Source organism: Dioscorea cayenensis, chromosome 7 (assembly GCF_009730915.1).
Source record: "Dioscorea cayenensis subsp. rotundata cultivar TDr96_F1 chromosome 7, TDr96_F1_v2_PseudoChromosome.rev07_lg8_w22 25.fasta, whole genome shotgun sequence".
NCBI classification, from domain to species: Eukaryota; Viridiplantae; Streptophyta; class Magnoliopsida; order Dioscoreales; family Dioscoreaceae; genus Dioscorea; species Dioscorea cayenensis.
The window spans coordinates 2,889,883-2,908,847 of record NC_052477.1 but is presented as its reverse complement, the minus strand read 5'-3'; the positions used below and the strand labels follow the sequence as shown (position 1 = coordinate 2,908,847).

General features: G+C 35.4%; 1 protein-coding gene across 1 annotated transcript; it reads right to left on the bottom strand.

Annotated features, from left to right (window-relative positions):
* Positions 1 to 738: 738 nt before the first annotated feature.
* Positions 739 to 17,628, bottom strand: LOC120264995 (TATA-binding protein-associated factor BTAF1). Its single transcript, XM_039272930.1, has 26 exons — positions 17,381 to 17,628; positions 17,141 to 17,198; positions 16,475 to 16,556; positions 14,847 to 15,139; positions 14,231 to 14,339; positions 13,600 to 14,134; positions 13,275 to 13,407; positions 13,099 to 13,167; positions 12,307 to 12,518; positions 10,859 to 11,099; positions 10,527 to 10,700; positions 10,025 to 10,450; positions 9,481 to 9,912; positions 9,164 to 9,283; positions 8,604 to 9,092; positions 7,491 to 8,029; positions 6,077 to 6,566; positions 5,917 to 5,985; positions 3,777 to 3,881; positions 3,472 to 3,699; positions 3,128 to 3,391; positions 2,979 to 3,028; positions 2,577 to 2,686; positions 2,418 to 2,500; positions 1,735 to 1,947; positions 739 to 1,324 (listed from the first exon to the last, which is right to left on the bottom strand). The coding sequence occupies exons 1-26, from the start codon at positions 17,626 to 17,628 to the stop codon at positions 1,154 to 1,156; spliced, it is 5,943 nt and encodes a 1,980-aa protein (XP_039128864.1). The 3' UTR covers positions 739 to 1,153.
* Positions 17,629 to 18,965: the final 1,337 nt, after the last annotated feature.

Genomic DNA, 18,965 nt, shown 5'->3' with positions numbered 1-18,965 from the left:
CAAAAATACGATCAAGCATTGAGTTAATATCATCTATGTTCTCATTTTTTGTGAGTTGAAGTTCAAAACCAATTAAAAAAATGAACATTTTACACACCATACTTAATGTCGATAAATCAAAAACTTTGATATTTTAAGTATCATGTCATATGTGTGGTATGTCAAAGAATCTAAAATGTCTATGGTCATTGTTTTCTTTGTTGTTGTTGGTGATAAAACATGGTGATTTTATTATGAACAATAGAGTTTTTTTTTTTTTCATTTTTGAATATTCTAGTGGCACATTAGTTATGAATTTTAAATGTGCAAGAGTCCTGATTGTTTTGTTTTTATTGGAGAAATAAAATTTAAGGGAATTTAAAAATTTTAGGATAAATTGAAAGGGTTTCCATTTTCCAAAGACAATCACTTATTTCGTTTAATATTTAAATAAATAAATAATCAAACATGGGAATAGAAGAGGAATTTTATCCATACATCTTGTCGTGCAATCACTCCTTCGATGAACCAACCACATCCTTATCATTATTCTCAATTGAAGGAAATTAAAGACAAATTGTAAACCTACACTACAAATAGAAATTTTCAAAAATAAAGAGTTCAATTTTGTTTTCCAAACATTTTCCTGACAACTTTTCAAATTAAAATAAAATCAATGCGACCAGATCTGCATAATTACCAAACAACCCAAAAAATAAAAGAAAAAAAAAAAAAGATGGACTATAACTCTGAGGAATGTAAGCAAAGCAAATAAGAATCTGCCATCCGGTTTGCATCATTAGCACAATGCGATGTAGACAACTGACCAACAACATGCTACATTACTGGCATCTGTATGACCAATAAAAACATGGGCAAGTAATGCTGTGCTCATATTAATTTGCAGAAACACTAGAAAAAGCTCGAACCGAAAGCGAGCTATATAAAGGGGTTCATACAAAAGAGTCGGATTTACAAATTCCGCCCATCAGATGGGTGATCTATACACTTCTGGGGGAACCTACCCTCAAAAACATGTCGGACCCACCCGTTTGTTAGCCAGCTCCTCGTTAAATTTAGAATAAAAATATGACAATGAACTAAGGGTCAAAATTTCATGGACCGAACAAACTTACTCTTCTTCTGTACACTGTACATGACGGCGCTGTCTAAGTTAGCCATTAAGCTTTGCTATGAACTGGTTAAGATCATACTCATTCTCGTATTGGGACTGATCCCAGAGCTCACCGAGACTGTTGAGAATGGCATTCATTCCCTTACCACCAGCTGCAGGTTTCGCATCCCCATCCAAATTACCATTGGAGCTGCTTGAAAGATTACCACCCTGTTTTTTAAAATAAGAAAACAGAATAAGCTTTCTGTTGATCAAAAGTTAACACTGATAAGTTGTAGAAAATCCTCATGTAGCATCTGGCAAGCAAACCTCTAAGGTCACAAATTATTTACATTCAATTCAATGTCCAGCTTGGCTACAGCTGCCTTAAAAACTCAAGCTCTAATTTCTTTCTTTCTTTTTCTTTATTTTTTCTCTCTTTCTTTTTGTTATATTATCAGCAATTTTCAGCAGGAATCTACATCCATCCTTTAAATGGGCTTACTACCCTTGTCTCATCATAGACATGAAAACACAACTAGCCAAACAATAAGGGAGGATGACCAGTTAAATCATCAGCTCTATTTCTATCTATTTAGGAAGTGCATAAAAAAGAAAAGAGAGTATTAAATGCTCATTACCTTTCTAGTTGCTGGTGTGGAAGAAAATAGATCAAGTAATTGATCAGTGTTCATGGTTTTCAAGCTGGCATTTTCGGCATTGATAACAGCATTTGCAACTGTAACTTTAAACTTCTGAAGGCTCATAACTTTCTCTTCCAGAGTGCCACGCATAATGAGACGATGAACATTGACAACCTTGCGCTGACCCAATCTGTGTGCTCTGTCCATTGCCTGCAAAAAATTTCGTAGAATTTAGCATTAGTTTGATCAAATACATTCGAAGGCTTGAAGTAGTTCATCATAGATCGGAAATCATCCTGAGAATATGAAAACATAGTGTTTACCAGGCCAAAAAGCAAACATGTTGAAAATTACATCAGCAAAACACTAGGCAATTAGTTTGCAATACCACATCTTGGTGTTACTCTCTTTTGTTGCTACACAACGGGTTTCTTTCATTGCTAAAGAAAGAAAATTACTAGTCTACCACACTGTCAAGGATGCTTTCATGCTTATGAACTCCAACAAAGGCATAATCCATTTTTCAAGAAAAGCGGCAGGCATTACTAGGAAGCTGTTTAGGCAAAGTACAGGATGCTCAAAACTGAATGAAACAATTTCACAGCTTTGAATCTGAAAAGTGACTATGCCAAGAAAATGGTAATATGGAACATAAAACCTTGAAATAAGCCCAAATATACCTGGAGATCTTTCATTGGATTCCAATCATGCTCCATAAAAATCAGTGTATCAGCGGATGTCAAATTCAAACCAAGCCCACCAACTGCACAGAACATACATAAATCAGTGCATTTACAAATGATTTGATGCTGGAATGCATTGTAGTGACTAGATCTTACCATGTGTAGTCAGCAGTAGGACATCAATGGTAGGATCTGAATTGAACGCTTTCACAATTTCAAAACGCTTTTCTGATTCAACAGAGCCATCCAACCTCAAATATGTGATACTGTTTGTAATAAGAAAACAACATTGATCAAATTATTAATAGGACCTTGGTTAAGGCAAATTTCTCAGGATAATATTCTGGAACAATTACTCAACAGACAGAAAAATACTTCTACCTTGAGCAATCACTAAAGAAAATTCGGATAATGATATAAACAAAGACATTTCATTATATTCTCCAGCTAATGTGTCAGATAGTGTCCTTCGACACATAAGGAAATAAATGGAAGCAGAAGAATCTTGAGGAAAAAAATTCATTGGTTTGACCAAAAAAGTTGATCCAAATTGCATACCTCTTCATATGGGCTTGGAACAAATCTTTCTCAATAATGTCAAGGAGCAACTGCAAGAAACATTTCTCATTAGAGAAGAGGAAATAAGCTTACAAGTTAAGCAGGGAAAAAAACTAAAATTTTAAGCTAAGAATGTAAGCAATTACCACCTTATGTTGAGCGAAAATCAGAACACGGTGCTGACCAACTGTAATATGGCTGTCTGGATTTGATGAATGTAAGCCTATTCCACACTCCTCTAAAATTTCTTTAAGAGCAACTAACTTAGGAGAATGGTGTAATCCATGGAGCTCTGTAATAATATCAGGGCAGCCAGGGATGACTTCTGATAGATGGTCCAGTACAGAACCTATAGGTTTTTCACCAATTGCAAGCAACGGATGGCCACAGAGTTTAAGTAAATATTGCAATGCCTGAAAAAATAAAATCTTGCATGAACAAAAGCACAATTGTTGCATTTTCAAAAGGGACTCTTTGGTAAACAGTAAAGTACCTGGAAGACATGAGCAGTCGCTTTTTTTGGAGCATTTACTCCGGCAGCATCTGGTGTCTCACTTGTTTTCACAAATGTTGATATTTCCTTCTTGGCATCAGAACCAGAAAATTGTTCATAAAGTTTAAGCTGTACAGGACTCAGATCACAATATCTATCTTGAATAATTTTCTCAGGCAGATCAGATAAGACTTCATCCTTAGTTCGACGAAGGAGAAATGGCATAACCTACAAATAATTAAATCAATATAAGATTAATGCATTCCAAATGTTCAAACACAGCTTTTGCAAAGAGCCAAATTCACCTGCTTGTGCAATGCTTCCATAGCAAGAACACCAGCTTCAGCATCCTTTGAAGAGCATTTAGCATCCTTAGCTGCCAGCAGTGGTTTCCCATAAGTCGATTGAAACTGTAAAAACAATCCCCTCAATCAGAAATTCAGTTTCATTTGGGTTTCACAGCTGAAAAAGAGAAGAATGATGCATGATCATCTTATTTCACAAAGATAAGTAGGTGATACATGCCTTCTCCATATAGAACATTTATAACTACAACCAAATAATATAGCTCCAAGGTTTCTTAACAACTCATTGGCACATCTAACAACTATCAACACTTCTAAAAGCAGGTGATCAAAGAATTTGAGACAAAAAAAAAAAACAATGAAACTGTAAGATCTGTAATCAAAAGGAGTAAATATCAAAGTCAAGCAACCAATAACAATCATCTAACATTCCCCCCTTGCTCTATTTAAATTTTTCTCCTTGATAGCAAAGAATGGAAGAATCCAATGGTTGCACAATTTGCTCAGATAATTAAGGGCCTTCTAAAGAGAAGTCTCAGAAGAATCAGTTTTAATTTGATACTACCCATTCATATTGCCATAACATTGTGAGTGAATAAAACAGCACTAATGCTATTCCTTGAGAAACAAAGTAAGTTCACACTTAAATGCCTACAATCATCATGCTGCATTTATTTAACAAGGCTAATAACTAGCAAGCTATGGCTCACAATAACAGAAGAAAAGGTGCAGCTCAAGTTTCATGCAAAGCACTATATGCACATTATTTCATTGGGCTAAATCATAAGGATTAAGAGCCAACCAGAACCCAATCTAAGTATTCCCAAGTTCCGACTCACAACAACTTGATATAGCTCCTGATACATACCATACGACAAGCACACACATTCAACTAACTTCAATTTGTAGTTCTTGCTAATGCCAGAAACCTCTGCCTTCTGGATTGCAGATCCCAATAAGAAGTTATGTCTTAGTGAAGGTCAAGTCAAAGATTTGGAACATGCAGACCAGGTAGTGGTAACCTATTGATGATACAGGAAGACCAGTGTCATGTAGGTCATTGGTCATCTTCCAATGAACAAGCATGTATTCGATAGTTATCAACATCAGACAACTGCAGCACTTTAATGTTCTGGAAGTTTTACCATCATGTATATTTTCTGTGAGATTATAACGTGTTTAGAAAAAAAGAATATAAGAAAACAAAATTTGAACTTAATCTTAGTATTCCCTTTTCCTTAATTGGATGCCCAAATCCTCATGATCACCAAGGTAACCTTATTACATATTTGGCCTCCCTAGATAGAAGCTAATGAACTAAAACTAAAGCTACATGGTCCCCTTTTGACAAAATTGCAAGGTCCATAGAACTTTTTGTTGTCTTAACCTGCTAAGCAATGGATTCTGTAGTCTCCAAGATACTATACATTGCCCATGTTGTTGGCCTTGCATGCGATAGTAATCACCTAGCCGATGGCGTTTTAAATAAATCAACAAATGCTTGATCTCCGTGTCATAATAAGGTAAGGTTTTTCTTAAGCAACTAGACATACATCTTACAGTACAATTGCAAAAGGAGCAGTCAGCAATCAGAAAGCCTTATTGCTCACAGTTCACTAAACAAATCTTGAGCCAGTCAGGTGCCTAATATTTTCATCTTGCACAACATAGCTTAAAGTTAAATCCACCACATAAAAAGGAAGTTCTGAACTAATTTCTATAACATAAAAATGAAGATGCCAGGAATCCTTTATAATAGGTAGAATACAGAAGGAAACTAAAGAACAACACATGCAAAGCAGATGACTTGGAAAACTACCAGGCATCTACCCCAATTAAAGACACTATTTATCCTTTCAGAAAATCAATCCATTCTTTTTCTCTGTTTCTTCCCTTGTTTTCTACTCCTTTTAGTTAGAAGTTATTTTTCTTTCCTATCATATTGATTAAGAGAAACTAACTTAAGATGCTTAAAAAGTATAAGAATTCCAAAGCCTTGCTATTTTATCCACATGAATCAATGAACTCGCTCCTTTTGTAATAATTAAATTGCAGAAATATATTTCAGATTACAACATGGCAATAAATGATGAAAGTAAATAATTGTGTTACACTCCAAATTGTGAAGGTATCAATCTACCTGCCTCTCTGTCCCAAGAAAACCAGGCATCAAGAAGTCAAAAAGAGACCACAGTTCCAACACATTATTCTGCAATGGAAAACAAACATGTAAATGAAATACAGGCAAGGAATTGTTATATTGGCAACAAAATTCATAACCCCCAGTTGTAGCAGTGCACCTGGATAGGAGTACCACTCAATATAAGACGATGCTCAGCTTTCAACTGCTTCACTGCATTAGTAATTTTTGATCTTGAACTCTTAATAATGTGCCCCTCGTCCAAAATGCAGTAGTCCCAGGAAATCTTTCCAAGATGATCAATATCTTTACGGACAATATCATATGAGGTTATGACGACATTGCACTTATCAAACTGCTCACGAATTGACATTCTCTCTTGAATAGAACCAACATATTGGAGAGTAATCATCAAGGAGTCATCAATATACTTTTCGATTTCGTACGCCCAATGTCCAACTAATGTGGAAGGACAGATAATTAAAGACAGAAGATCCTTGCCATTGTTGCGAGCCCGCTGCTCTGCAATGTTCGATGCCACAATTGCTGATGCCTGAAGTGTTTTACCAAGTCCCATATCATCGCACAAAATCCCATGAAGCTTGAAGCGCTGTAAAAAAGATAACCAATTAATCCCTTCCTGTTGGTACCTGCAATCAAAAAGGGCAATTCAATAAAAATTTGAATACAATAAAATTTAGGGAACTAAAAGTTGAAGTCCTGGGGCCAATTAACAGAAATACACATCAGTACCAGTGTGATTTGGCTGTTCAATCAACACGAGTACAATTGAATGTATCTGATTTTCCAAATAGCATGTATATTTGACAATAAAATAACCATATTTAAGTACTGATATTTAAGATCATAAATGATTGGTTAAATTTGTTAAGAATGCTTGACTATGCCAAACAAATTTAAGAAATGATCAATATGTAAACAAATAACAAGGTCACAGGCTCACAGCTGAGGTAAACTGAAATTAAATGGCAACAAAAAACAAAAAGGTATAAAAAAAAAATGCAACTGAATGTATAATATATATTAGTATGATAGGAGGAAAAAAAATGAAAATCTTCAATAATCACAATAATAATAATTATTAACATCATCATTATTGTTATATAAAAATAATTTGGAAAAAAATACAATTTTGACTTCACCTAGTTTTCAGGGAAAAAAAAGGCAAACTCAGAACATAAAAATCCAGGCTCAAGTCTTCTCCAAGGTAACATATTCCGGAAAAACATTCTGATACAGATGACACAATAATCTATAATATAGTTCCACCAAAGGTGTTTACTCCTAAAGTGCCATTGTTAATCGATAACAAATGAATAAACCAATTGAGACAAATCACAAATCAACGTCTTCCTAAAGAAACTTGGGTAGAATTATTAAGGAACCATAAGATAAAATGTGCCATATGTGATTCAAATTTCAAAAGGAATCACAATTTGGGACCTACATAAAAATAAGAGTCAATATTAATCTTCGCCATCAGTGGGAAATTACGCTAGAAACATAAATGCGCTGAGTAGTAACAAGAGAATTCATGTGGGCTTGATCCATACCTCCTTAATTCCACTTTGAGGTTGATGGGAAGTTTGTAATCATCAATATGAGAATTGTCAAGTAGCTGTTCTAAAAACTTTGCATCTTCTTCATTTTTAGATAAACTTTCACTCAATCCTGATGGGGGAGGATGTCCTTTAGCTAATGGCAGCAAAGGCACAAGGGCAGCAAAGCTATGAGTGACACTCTGCCTAACAGTGTGATCCACATCACTCATACATCTCAGAAGAGGAACAACAAGTAAAGGAGCATAAGGAACAAGCTCCACCCCTAAACCCTGAACAAGCAAACTCACAAGCATGCCAGCTCCTTGCCTTGCGTGCACTGATGATGAGTCTCTCAACAAAGGAATGGCCTTCTCAATGACAGCTCCCATCACACTAGTTGTAATTGATTTGGCCATGGATAAAATACATCTGGAAGCAGCTAACCTGACAGCAACATGACAATGGCACACAAGACCAAGAATGCTTGGAAGGAGACTGAGTAGTCTTGCTTGTAGTTCCACATCCACCAAAGGCACAATGGAACGCACCACCTATACAAAATAAGTAGATAAAGTAAACAATAGGCGAAAGGGAAGTGTGCATATAAACAGATGGTCTCCATTGCATATTAAGTAGTGGTCCGTTAAAGTATCAATTTTTCTGCTGTTTAATCAAAATTATCACCTAAAGCAGATCAACGCCCAAATTTAAAGTGCTATATAGCAACAATCAACATGAAAGAAAACATTTATCAGCAAGGCTTCCGACATAAATCCAAAGGAAACATCCATGTCGCTAATAAAAATTAAAAATTAAAACAAAAAAAAAGGATAAACCCCCTCGCTGACTTCTAAAAATGGCAATATATAGTCCAGTTTCTCAAAATACATCCTAAAACAAATATATTCCCTATAATGTGATAGCCATCAGAGAAAACCACATCTAATTTCATGGAGATTGAAGGTGCAAGTTCCATGGCAGACAAAACTTCTTGAAGATCAAAGGGAAAAAAAAATGCACTTTCTATGCACATAGCATTAATAAAAATATAACATTTTGCATACATTGTTTACCACAATTTAATTTTAACTATTGATAAAGTTGAGCAGAAAAAGAATAGAGAACCTGGATGTTGTTTATGAGAGCTTGTGGATCCACATCCTTGGGAATGTCAAATAATTCTGGCATTTGCTGACTGTCATCAGGTAAATGAGCTTCAGCATTGGAAGGTTTAAGAATTTCCGTCAGACAATCCCACAGCTTTGGAAGTTTAGCAAATAATGAAGATCCAAACTTTTGACACAAATGTTTCAGAGCTAGTTCAGACCCCCGTCTACTTATATAACCTTCTGATTTTGCCCTATCTTCACTGGATGATAGTACCTGGCCTTTTGTCTTTTGAGAACTCACTACTCGCCCAAAAGACAGCAGATCTTGATCGGCAATGACATCCACTGAGTCTAACACTGCCACTTGGGGCGTCTCAGAAGAGTCTGTGCAAGTTAAACTACAAATATTCTTGATTAACTTGTCATTCGGACTGGGTTTACGGTCAATACACTGAAAAATAAGCTCAGCAAGTGCCTCTGCAGCCAATTTCTGTAGTATTTCCTCCTGTAAAGAATTTTGACTGAAAGATGTAAGTAAAATTTTATGGCATATTATACAAGTTTTTCAGTCCTAACCTGCTCCCGCTTGATAGCAGCCATCAGAGGCAAAATAATAGGATTTAGTTTGGCAGGTAATTCTGACATCCAGACTACAGCAGCAGCAATTAAAGCTGAGACAGTAATATGTAGATTGTTCTGCACAATAACCAAGCAGGAAGAACAAGTAAACAAAAAAGGCCAATGAAATTTCTTAAAAGAAACCAGAAAATGATCAAGTGAAAGGTTGGAGCACCATGCAGCAAAATATCTCCCAAAGTCAAAACAAAAGTATTGGAAGAATAGTTAGATGTTAAATTGAACTAACACATTAGGATGAACTCTTGGTGAAGTACCTGAACGCATTTCAAGTAACCTGATGTAGAGAGTACTCGTTGCTTTGATGATTCTATTTCATCTAAAAGTTGTTTTTCATTAGCCCCAGCAGAAGCTAAGTCAATTGGTGGCAGCTTTGCAGCAAGGCTGATGCAACCATCAACACTTAATGTCTCTAACTGGACACCAGATATCAAATTCTTGGACGCATCAGATAGGCTAAGTAAATGCAACAAAGCGCCAGCTTCGGTTCGCATCTTGCCATAAGTTCTTTGAAGTTCAGCATAGGGGAGGTTTGAGTCCTTTGTAGGGCATGCAGGATCAGAGCATGCTAGCAAACTCAACAACCACTCTCTAACATGATCCAAAAATTTAAGCACAATATCATGCAATATTGAAGGGTCCCTGTTTTTAAGCTCTTTGAACCAAGCAATGAGAACCATAGAAGCAACCTGAAATTATAGGCCACCTTGTATCTGAAGGGCCACTGAACCAAAATGGGTACCTTTACCCCTAATAGAAAAGAGAAAAGCTTTAAAATAAACAAAGGGTAAAACAACTTACCTGCCTCCGAACCCCTGATGATGAAATTAAATTATCCCATAATGGATCAATAACAACAAGTAAAGAAGCCTCTGGCAATTTGGAGATAAAAACACCCAATGCAGCTGCTGTAACCATTCGTGTGTGAGTGACTGATTTCTCATTATCAGCACCAACAATTATTTTCTGGCAATTGGTTGGGAGATCAGTATTTTTATCCTGTGCGCCAGTTTCATTAGCTGAATTGAACACAGAGTTCCTAACATATTCTGCTTCGTACTTTACAGCTCGCAACTTAGCAGCAGCTCTATGATGACTTTTTCGCGGAAGTGCAATAGGCCAAAACATTTTTGTGGTGTCCAGCGCAGAACCATATGGAGTCGTTGCAAGTTGTATCAAGAAAGAAAAATATGACCGTGCAACATCTTCCAGATCCTGAGCTGAACCCTGATGTTAAAAGTTCCATAAGAAACTAAGAAACAAAAATATAAAATTAGACCTTTTTGATAACATGTGATATAACCTGAAGCAAGAGCCTCCACACCCTCTCTGATGAAAGTAGGATGTCCTCATTTGATTCCAGAAGAAGATTCTGGAAAACAATCCTCAGTGCATCTCCTAAAATAGAAGTAGGCCAGAAACTAGTGGACACTTGTTCAGAAAAACATTTCTGACATCCAACATCAAGAAGCCGTTCCTATATTAAAAATAAAGGTGTTTATAAGTGCATATCCTTTTTTTATCACACAACAGATCTAATAGCAAGGCTGCCCGTGACGAGGCTAATTTCTACTTAGCACCTAATAGCATGAGTAATAAAACAAACCAGACGCTACTGGTACATAACAGACTTACCAAAGTGCGTACTGCAGAATGACGAACTGATGTAATACTGTGCCTCATAAAGGGCCATAAACGAGGTGTTAAAGCAGACAAAATATAAGGATTCTCTTCATATTTAATCCCGTATCCATGCTCATCAACTTGGGAAGTTTTGTTAAGATCAAATTCTTGTTTCTCAACTGAGGTCAATGTTCCTAGCATCTCTGGGACCATCTCTGGTTGTGAATATATTTCAGCTAACAAATTCATAACACTGAAAAAAAAAAAAAACAGAAGCAATCATAAAAAGACATAATTAACATTAAGCTGATGGAGGTTCTAATAAAAAACAAGATCAAGGCATGAGCAAAGATGATTATTCCAAAAAGACAAACATGAAGAACAGGGAAATAAGTAACATTAGTAAAACACACATATCATTGTAACATAGATACTGGGTGCAGAACGTGTGTGTGTAAAAAATCTTATTTACTAATATATAATAAATTTATGAACAATATTAAGCTGCTAAATCTGCAATCAACTAATAATTTCTACCATGAACTCTCGATAAAATGAATTTCTAGGTTACAGAACAAGGCATAATAACAAAGATGCTTAAATGGATCTGGGCAATCTGGGCAAGAGACTGGATGAAACCTTCTCTGAATCACACAGAGATAAATATAAAAGCTCATAGACATTAATGCTAGCATTTAAATCTTTTAGAAGCGGGCGGATACAGAGAAAACCGCTCATTACCAATTCCTCAACCTAATACCACACTTCCTCACAAATTAAGTTAAAGCATCTATCAATTGTAAGTAAATTTCACAAAAGATCAATATTCATAAACTCCTAGTTCAAGAGAATAGGTTGCCAAAATACAGCAAAGTTAGACAAGCTCATTCTAAATCATCTGCAATGACAATCTTATTCAAGCCCAAGATCCATACCCAACTCTCTTCAGTCCCATTCTTTGTTTTGATATCTTATCTCATGATGGAACTACCGGCCCTGCATTTCTCTTACCGAAGACCTGAACCCCACTTTGAATAAAGAAATTCTCACAAAAAAGAACAACGGTCACAATTGAAAAAGAAAAAAAGGATTTTGGCGGCCTTTAAGGCGGGCATGAGGTAACAACTTCATGAAGGAGACAGCAAGCATTAAGGATAATGTCTTACATGGGAGAACCCGGGTTGGTGTTCAATAACAAGAGAAAGAGGCAATCCAACATTCGATAGCAGGATTTTGTAGCAATGACCACATTCATCTATCATCTAATGAAATATAATATTATAAATGTAAAATTATATTTCACTTGGGTGTGCTGTATAAAAACACCGGTAATAAAAGAAATGAAAACAATACATGTGGAGCTTAGGTTCACAGGCTTATGTAATAAAAACTACTGTGCATTTCAAAGATGCAAACTAGTAAAACAAATTTGTCCAAAAGTTTATAACAGATTAAAAAACCTGCTAGTGGAAGGGCTAAGGTCATCCAAGTCGAGCAAAGTGTCCCACAGAAGCATCATTATTGACTGCAAGGACTGTCGTTTAAGGGAAACTATTGCAGCAGCAGCTGGTATTAAGGCCTCAGCAGCAACAGCCCTAACATCATCATCAGGGTCCTGTAGTCCAGCTTCACAGGCAGGAAGGACCTTTCCAAGCAATTCCTCAAGCATTTCCTGAAAACAATCAATTAAATTTAGAGACCATGACCAAATCAAAGGCTTGCACATACATGTTGAACATCCAAACAAAAAACATATCAATGGCATGTATTTTTTGGTGAAACTTCAGATCTGAAGCCCTGACATGTATACAAACACATAGCCATGTTGTGTGGGAGCAAAGAGCATTCAAAACATGATTATATGGTAGGTAAAATACAAACCCATGATTATATAATAGGTAAAAAGTTGTCCATCTTAGATGCACTACATCAATTTATTAAAGTTATTTGCAAAGGAAATTTTTAAATGGATAAGCTAATGTTGTGTGGAAGCAAAGAGCAACAACCACAAAGCCAGGAACATTCACACTATACAATGGTTTCTATTTAGTTCTCCTTGGACATACACCAGTTTCTGGTTCAGGTGTCATGTCTCCAATCTAACTTTTTAGCTGTTCAAACATTTCACTCTACCAAGTTCAACATTAGCCTGATTAGTCAACATTTTATATGTTTCTGATAATTCAAATGTAGACTGAATCTTACTACAATTTTATCTGCTCACCGGACCCAAAAACAGCTCAATGACATACCCGTCTAACAGCAACAAGATATTTGATCCCTAGAAGGCTTCCATGTCGAATTTCCCATTCTTGTCTGTACTGAAAAAGAAGAAAAGGGGGCAATGAGGTTTAAACTTGATAATTGATAGGTATTACAATCAAATAGCAGCAAGTAATCATAAACTTTGAACATGACAGTAGAATACCTGCATTTGGAGTAGTGCAGTCAAAGTTTTATTCACTAATGAAGGATGCATGTAATTTAATACTGCACCAAGAGCTTGGGCACATGTCTCTCGAACCGGAGCGACAACTTGATCAGAGACGTAATCACCAAAACTACATGCACAAACAAGAGAGAAATATTATTAACAGATAAACAGCAACTCTTAATAATAAGAAAAAAATTGTACATGATAGAAAATTAAGGAGACATTACACGGAAAAGCATGTCAACTTTAAAAGTACTTAATAATAATAATAATAATAAGAAACCCAATCAGTTAACTTTGGCAAAATTAACAAACCTACCGGTCTAATGACAGTACGCATAAGAAGCGAATAGCACAGTCCTGAAGGAATTCCCAGTTTTTCATCCATGAATGTCTTCCTATCTTGATCAACTTCATTACTTTTGAACCTTCAGGAAAGGAGGTGAGAATATTAGCATTTGAGTTAAAAATAATATCTTGGGAAAGAGACTTTGGCCGCGTGGAGTCTTCTAAGTCCTGGCCCTGAAGATTGGAACCATTCATGCATAAATCTTGCTCCACCTTAACATTACCAACACCCGAATTACTTATGGCAAGAGGAGAAATTTCAGAGTCATTCAGACTTGGCTCATCTTCAGATTTATGTCTCTTCAGGTCTGGCTCACACTCCTCCATTTCTAGATTTAGATCAATTGCTCTGTCTCTCTTTACAGAGTTTGAGGAATTTTCGTGATTGGGGTCAATAAGCCATGACAGGTCTGAGCTAAGGTCAGGCATAAACACTGCAGCACAGGAGCCTTGATGAGTCAGGATTTCTCTTAAAGCCATAATAGCACCATGGCGCACTTCCCAAACTGTAGAAGACATAAACCCATATTTTCACATAAGGTAAGTTGTGTGTCAACAAGAATGGCAAGCACAAAGAGTTTTAAGTAATGAGAAAACCTCACCTGCGTCAAATATATCATGAATGAGTTGCTCCACAAAATTACTAAATGGCCAAGCACCACTTCCATCATGTTCATTACTGTCTTCATCAACAAAATCATCCATAATAACCTGTACAGACAGAAGATTTAACTATAACACCAAGTTATACTTTTCCAGAATATAGGAACATCTCAATCAGTTAGAAATTAGACAAAATAGAAGATTGCTAAAAAAACAAACTGGTAGAGAAGAACCAAAAATGAAGAAACATGAACTTTCTCAGGCAGCAAGGCAATCATTGTCACTGCAGCTTTAAATTCTTAAATCCTCAACAAATTAGAGCTTCCAACCTAAGGGGTAAGAGGAAACTGGAGCGGAAGTAAGGTTGATCTGAATATCTAAACTGTAGCATCTACACAGTAGGTCAAACACTATAACATAAAGCAACTCACAAGTACTAGTAGCAAGCATGAAAAATTAAATCAAAATAATAATTACAATTATAATTATCCTTCCTTCGAAACTGTTAACAAGATATAATCAACATTTGCTAAAAAGAATCTTTTGATAATTGAGTATCAACAAAATCTAGACCAAAATCATACAGTGTCATACATTTTGGTATCTCAATCATACCTTATTGACACCTTGAGTGTCTGATGATGCTCCAGATGGTGCCATGGAACTCGGGTGATCTTTCGCATTTACTTTTGCTTTCCTTTTCAATATGTTTAACTCCCTTGCACTTAACCTTCTACGAACATAACTTGGGGCCATTTTTGCAACTAATTGATGAATATTCTGCCTTGATTGAGGTCCATAATATCCATGAAGTACTCCATTCGCAGCATATGGACCTCTCTGAGTAACAAGATCCTCATCTCTGATCACATCACTTACATCCATAAATTGTTCACAAACATCCAATCCTGCAGGTATGTCTTGAAATGTTATTGGATAATACACCTGTAGATAGCCACTAGCACAATGGAGAGATGGTAAAACACACCCTCTCCAAATGAGAGGTTGAGGTTTCAAGTTGGCTTGCTTACATTTATCAACAAAATTTAAATTTAAAAAAAAAACCTGCATAATAACATGATGCAAGGCCATCATAGAACTCTGCTTAATCAGCCAATTAGTTCAGTTCAGATATTAGTCTTTGCTTAGCAGTCATGTGATTGTCATGCAGCTTTTGTAAGCTGGATGATTGTAATTAGATTGTAAAAAATTATAATGTAGGCTTGACATTAGCGGTGTTGTAAGTATTAACCTAGTACAAATAATTTCTCATATTATTTTCCAATTTGTGCGACTGTTGGAATTTCCATTTTACCAATTAAAATTTTCATTGATTTTTCCTGCTTTTATTTTTCTTCACTTTAGTCACTGATTTTTTATTGTGAATATTGTGTTCCTCTGTACCTCATCAAAACACATCATAATTGGAAGCCTTTCACATAAAGGAATGATAAAACGAAAAACCTGTATTTGGCTAGTTTGTTCTCTCTTTCCATCTGGTAGTTCACTTCTCAAATAACAGAGGAAATAGAACAAGTTTAAAGCTAAACTGCCACAACAACCACACAGGAATAGACTACTAATGGCAAACAGAAAAAGTGGGAGGAATACATGCACATCAATAGTAAAAAGTTAAGGGACAGATTTGAGAGGTTGCTTTTGGGTATGCACAACACTAAGAATTACCTTACCCTGAAAATATTAATTTTATTCTTGTCAAATCAAAACCAAATGTCTCAAAATACATTTTCTTCTTCACATTTTTCTTTTTTCTGTTTGTTACATTTAATCCTCCCACCCTCTCAGCTATCTCCAGTCAATCCAAGCTGATATCAAATAACCATTTAGTGAGAGATTGTTCAGTTTAAGCACCATTGTTTTATTAAATGCTCCCTCTAAATACTGAGGTAAGAAAGCATAAATTCCACAGGTTAGTCCTAATTAATTTGGCCAAATCAGCTGAAGCTGGTTGTCTTTATACATAACTTCATAATTTCAAATTCAAATATGCATACACATATGGCCATAAATTGGATCAAGAAAACCCAAAAATAATAAAAGGAAGGAACTTGTAATGAGACAATCATCAAGAACCAAAGCATAAAGCAGTTAAAGCATGATATTTAATAATCGAACTCAAACAGCAATATGAACACATGAAATGCAAGCTTTATTGGGGTCATGAACCCAAAAAAGATATAATTAGATCAAAATGAATATCAAAAGAGATCGAAATCACTGACCTAATCGACGCCTAAGATTCTGCTTCTGGAGGTGTAGTCGCTCTGCTGGATTCTTACTACTATCACTAGCAACATCATACTCCTACAAAGCAAGCACACAACTTGGTAACTTCAAGCAAGCAGCAGAATATGTACAATAAACTCAAAAGGGCAATCAGTACTAATTTCTCAGCAATTTTCATAATCAAATTACTTCAATAAAATCTGTGAAAAATTATGTAGAAGTGGCCAATAGATTGCTAGCATCCATACTTTATGAAAGGAAATATATGACTTTACATATTGCAGACCAACACACAAATGAAATCCCGGTTATAAACCATTCTGGAATTTAAAAACAAGTTTCACTTGGTTTACCCACAATAACAAATATAACCATTTTCCAGCTTGTGCACTGCATGCAAACAGGATTTCCTATTTTGCAGTCCATCTCAAAACAAGAAACATAGCTCGAAAAGAATGTTACTTTTAAATCTTTGGTTTTGAAAAAAATCATGGGAAAATCTACTTTCATTTGGTGGGCATACAATATGATTCCTACTAGTTTTTATAATCCAGACTAGAAATGCAAAAACAGTGCAACAAATGAGCTAAACGAAGCTTTGACATTACAGAAAAGTAACAGCACAAAAGTTGCAAACCATGGTTTTGGCAGAAAATGATTACCTGACCTCCAGATGCCAGTAACGGAGAGCCAAACTCCAATACCTTGTTAATGTCAAAACTGAAAATGGAACAATCAATTTGTGAGGATTCTCACCAGTGTTGAGCAGAAATATGAAGTACAGAGGTATAAGAATGAAATTTAAATTACATTTGGCTAGACAATATGAAGAACTCATAATCCTTAAAGCACGGGGGCAAGCAAAAGAAACAAAGGAAGAAATGAAAGGTTACAAAAGAAACCTTCTGAAAGAGAGTCCTGCCACAACATTGGGTGTGAAATTTGACCAAAGCATTCCCATGTCTTTAGAAGCATCCGGAAAACCAGCATCTGCCATTTCAGCCTCAATGCACCCAAAGAGTTCCTTCACAGAAATGTGCTTAACATTCTCGGCTATTGCACCCACCGCTTGAGCAGCAGCTACCCTTGTATCCCAATTCTTACTTCGTAGGTATCCAGAAACCTGCTCAGTCCACAACTTAGTTAACATGTATGTATGTATGTATTTATGAATGTATATACATATATATATATATATATGTGTGTATATATGCATGTATCTGTAGATGTGTGTGCGCGCACACACACACACATTAATGTTAACAAAAACAAGTCAAATTTCTAGCACAAGAATCGGGCATGGAGTAAAATACAATACCAAGAGTTGTACATGCCCTAAGATTTTAATTATAGTACTTTAAATTGTCTGGTCGAGAATGATGGACAGAAAATTTTCACATTCAAAATTCACACACACACACACACATATATATATATGTCTAAAACTTGAAAATTCATGTTTTGCCTTTCTCTCATAATTTGAGGTAACCATAAATTTTTAAAATTATGGCCAGTTAGCAGGAGAGTGGTAGGAGTTGGTTATGAAATCTGGTTTGGGGAAATTAGTTAAACAATCTACAGTAGAAAGGGGGAAATTTTAGTATTGATGATAAGGATGCATCACACTAGTAAGATTAAAATAATAATATTTCTAAGAAAAAGGTAATTAAATTTGCTGAATTACTAAAATGTTTGCAATAACTCTTATGTCTGCAAAAACTTTAAATATACAATATATGAAAATACAAAAAGTAAAATTTGTCACCAACCTTCTATGCATAATGGTCATTTATCTCCCAACAAAAGATTCTCCCAATATAAAAGAAATACAGATAAATTTGGGGAACAGTGATTTTGTAATTTTATTTGCAGTATGCACAAAAATTGAGGATAATGCATATGGAAGTCGAATTAAATTAGAAGGTTCCTAAAATATGCCTAGTTACATTACTTCTCAAACAAAACCGTAATAAGTATAGGATGGATTCAAAATTTGTGTAAATACTAATTGCTTGGACCATGCACTCAAGATAAAACTAGCAGCATAGTGGTTGTTTATTTCCTAGCAAAAGATTCCCAGAGCATAATATATTATATATAATTGAGGAAACAATGACTTCACAATTTTACTTAATAAGCACATATAAAAAGTGAGGATGATGCATATTTAAGTCATAGTCAAAATTAGAAAAGTCATTGAAATATGCCTAGTTACACTATCTCAAACCAACCATAATAAGTATATAATCAAAACATTTATTGAAAAGCCACTGTTAAGATTAACTAACAGAATTACTTTTCAGTGACAGTTAAATAGGACACACGTACTTATCCACTTGTGCATACCAACTATAACACTATCAATTGTCTCATGCCCCATCATTCTCAAAATAAATTGAAGAAACTACCACATTTGATAAATGAAAACTAGAACAAAAATAAATAAATCCCAGAATTGCACACACAAACTGTACCAGAATACTTTTT

Excerpts from the sequence above, each read along its gene's own strand:
- LOC120264995 (XM_039272930.1), bottom strand. The coding sequence starts at position 17,628 with ATGTTAACTAAGTTGTGGACTGAGCAGGTTTCTGGATACCTACGAAGT. Across the intron at positions 13,408-13,599 it reads TGCGTACTGTCATTAGACCG|TTTTGGTGATTACGTCTCTG; the intron begins GTAGGTTTGTTA and ends TTGTGCATGTAG. Across the intron at positions 2,687-2,978 it reads TTCCAAGCCCATATGAAGAG|TATCACATATTTGAGGTTGG; the intron begins GTATGCAATTTG and ends TATTACAAACAG.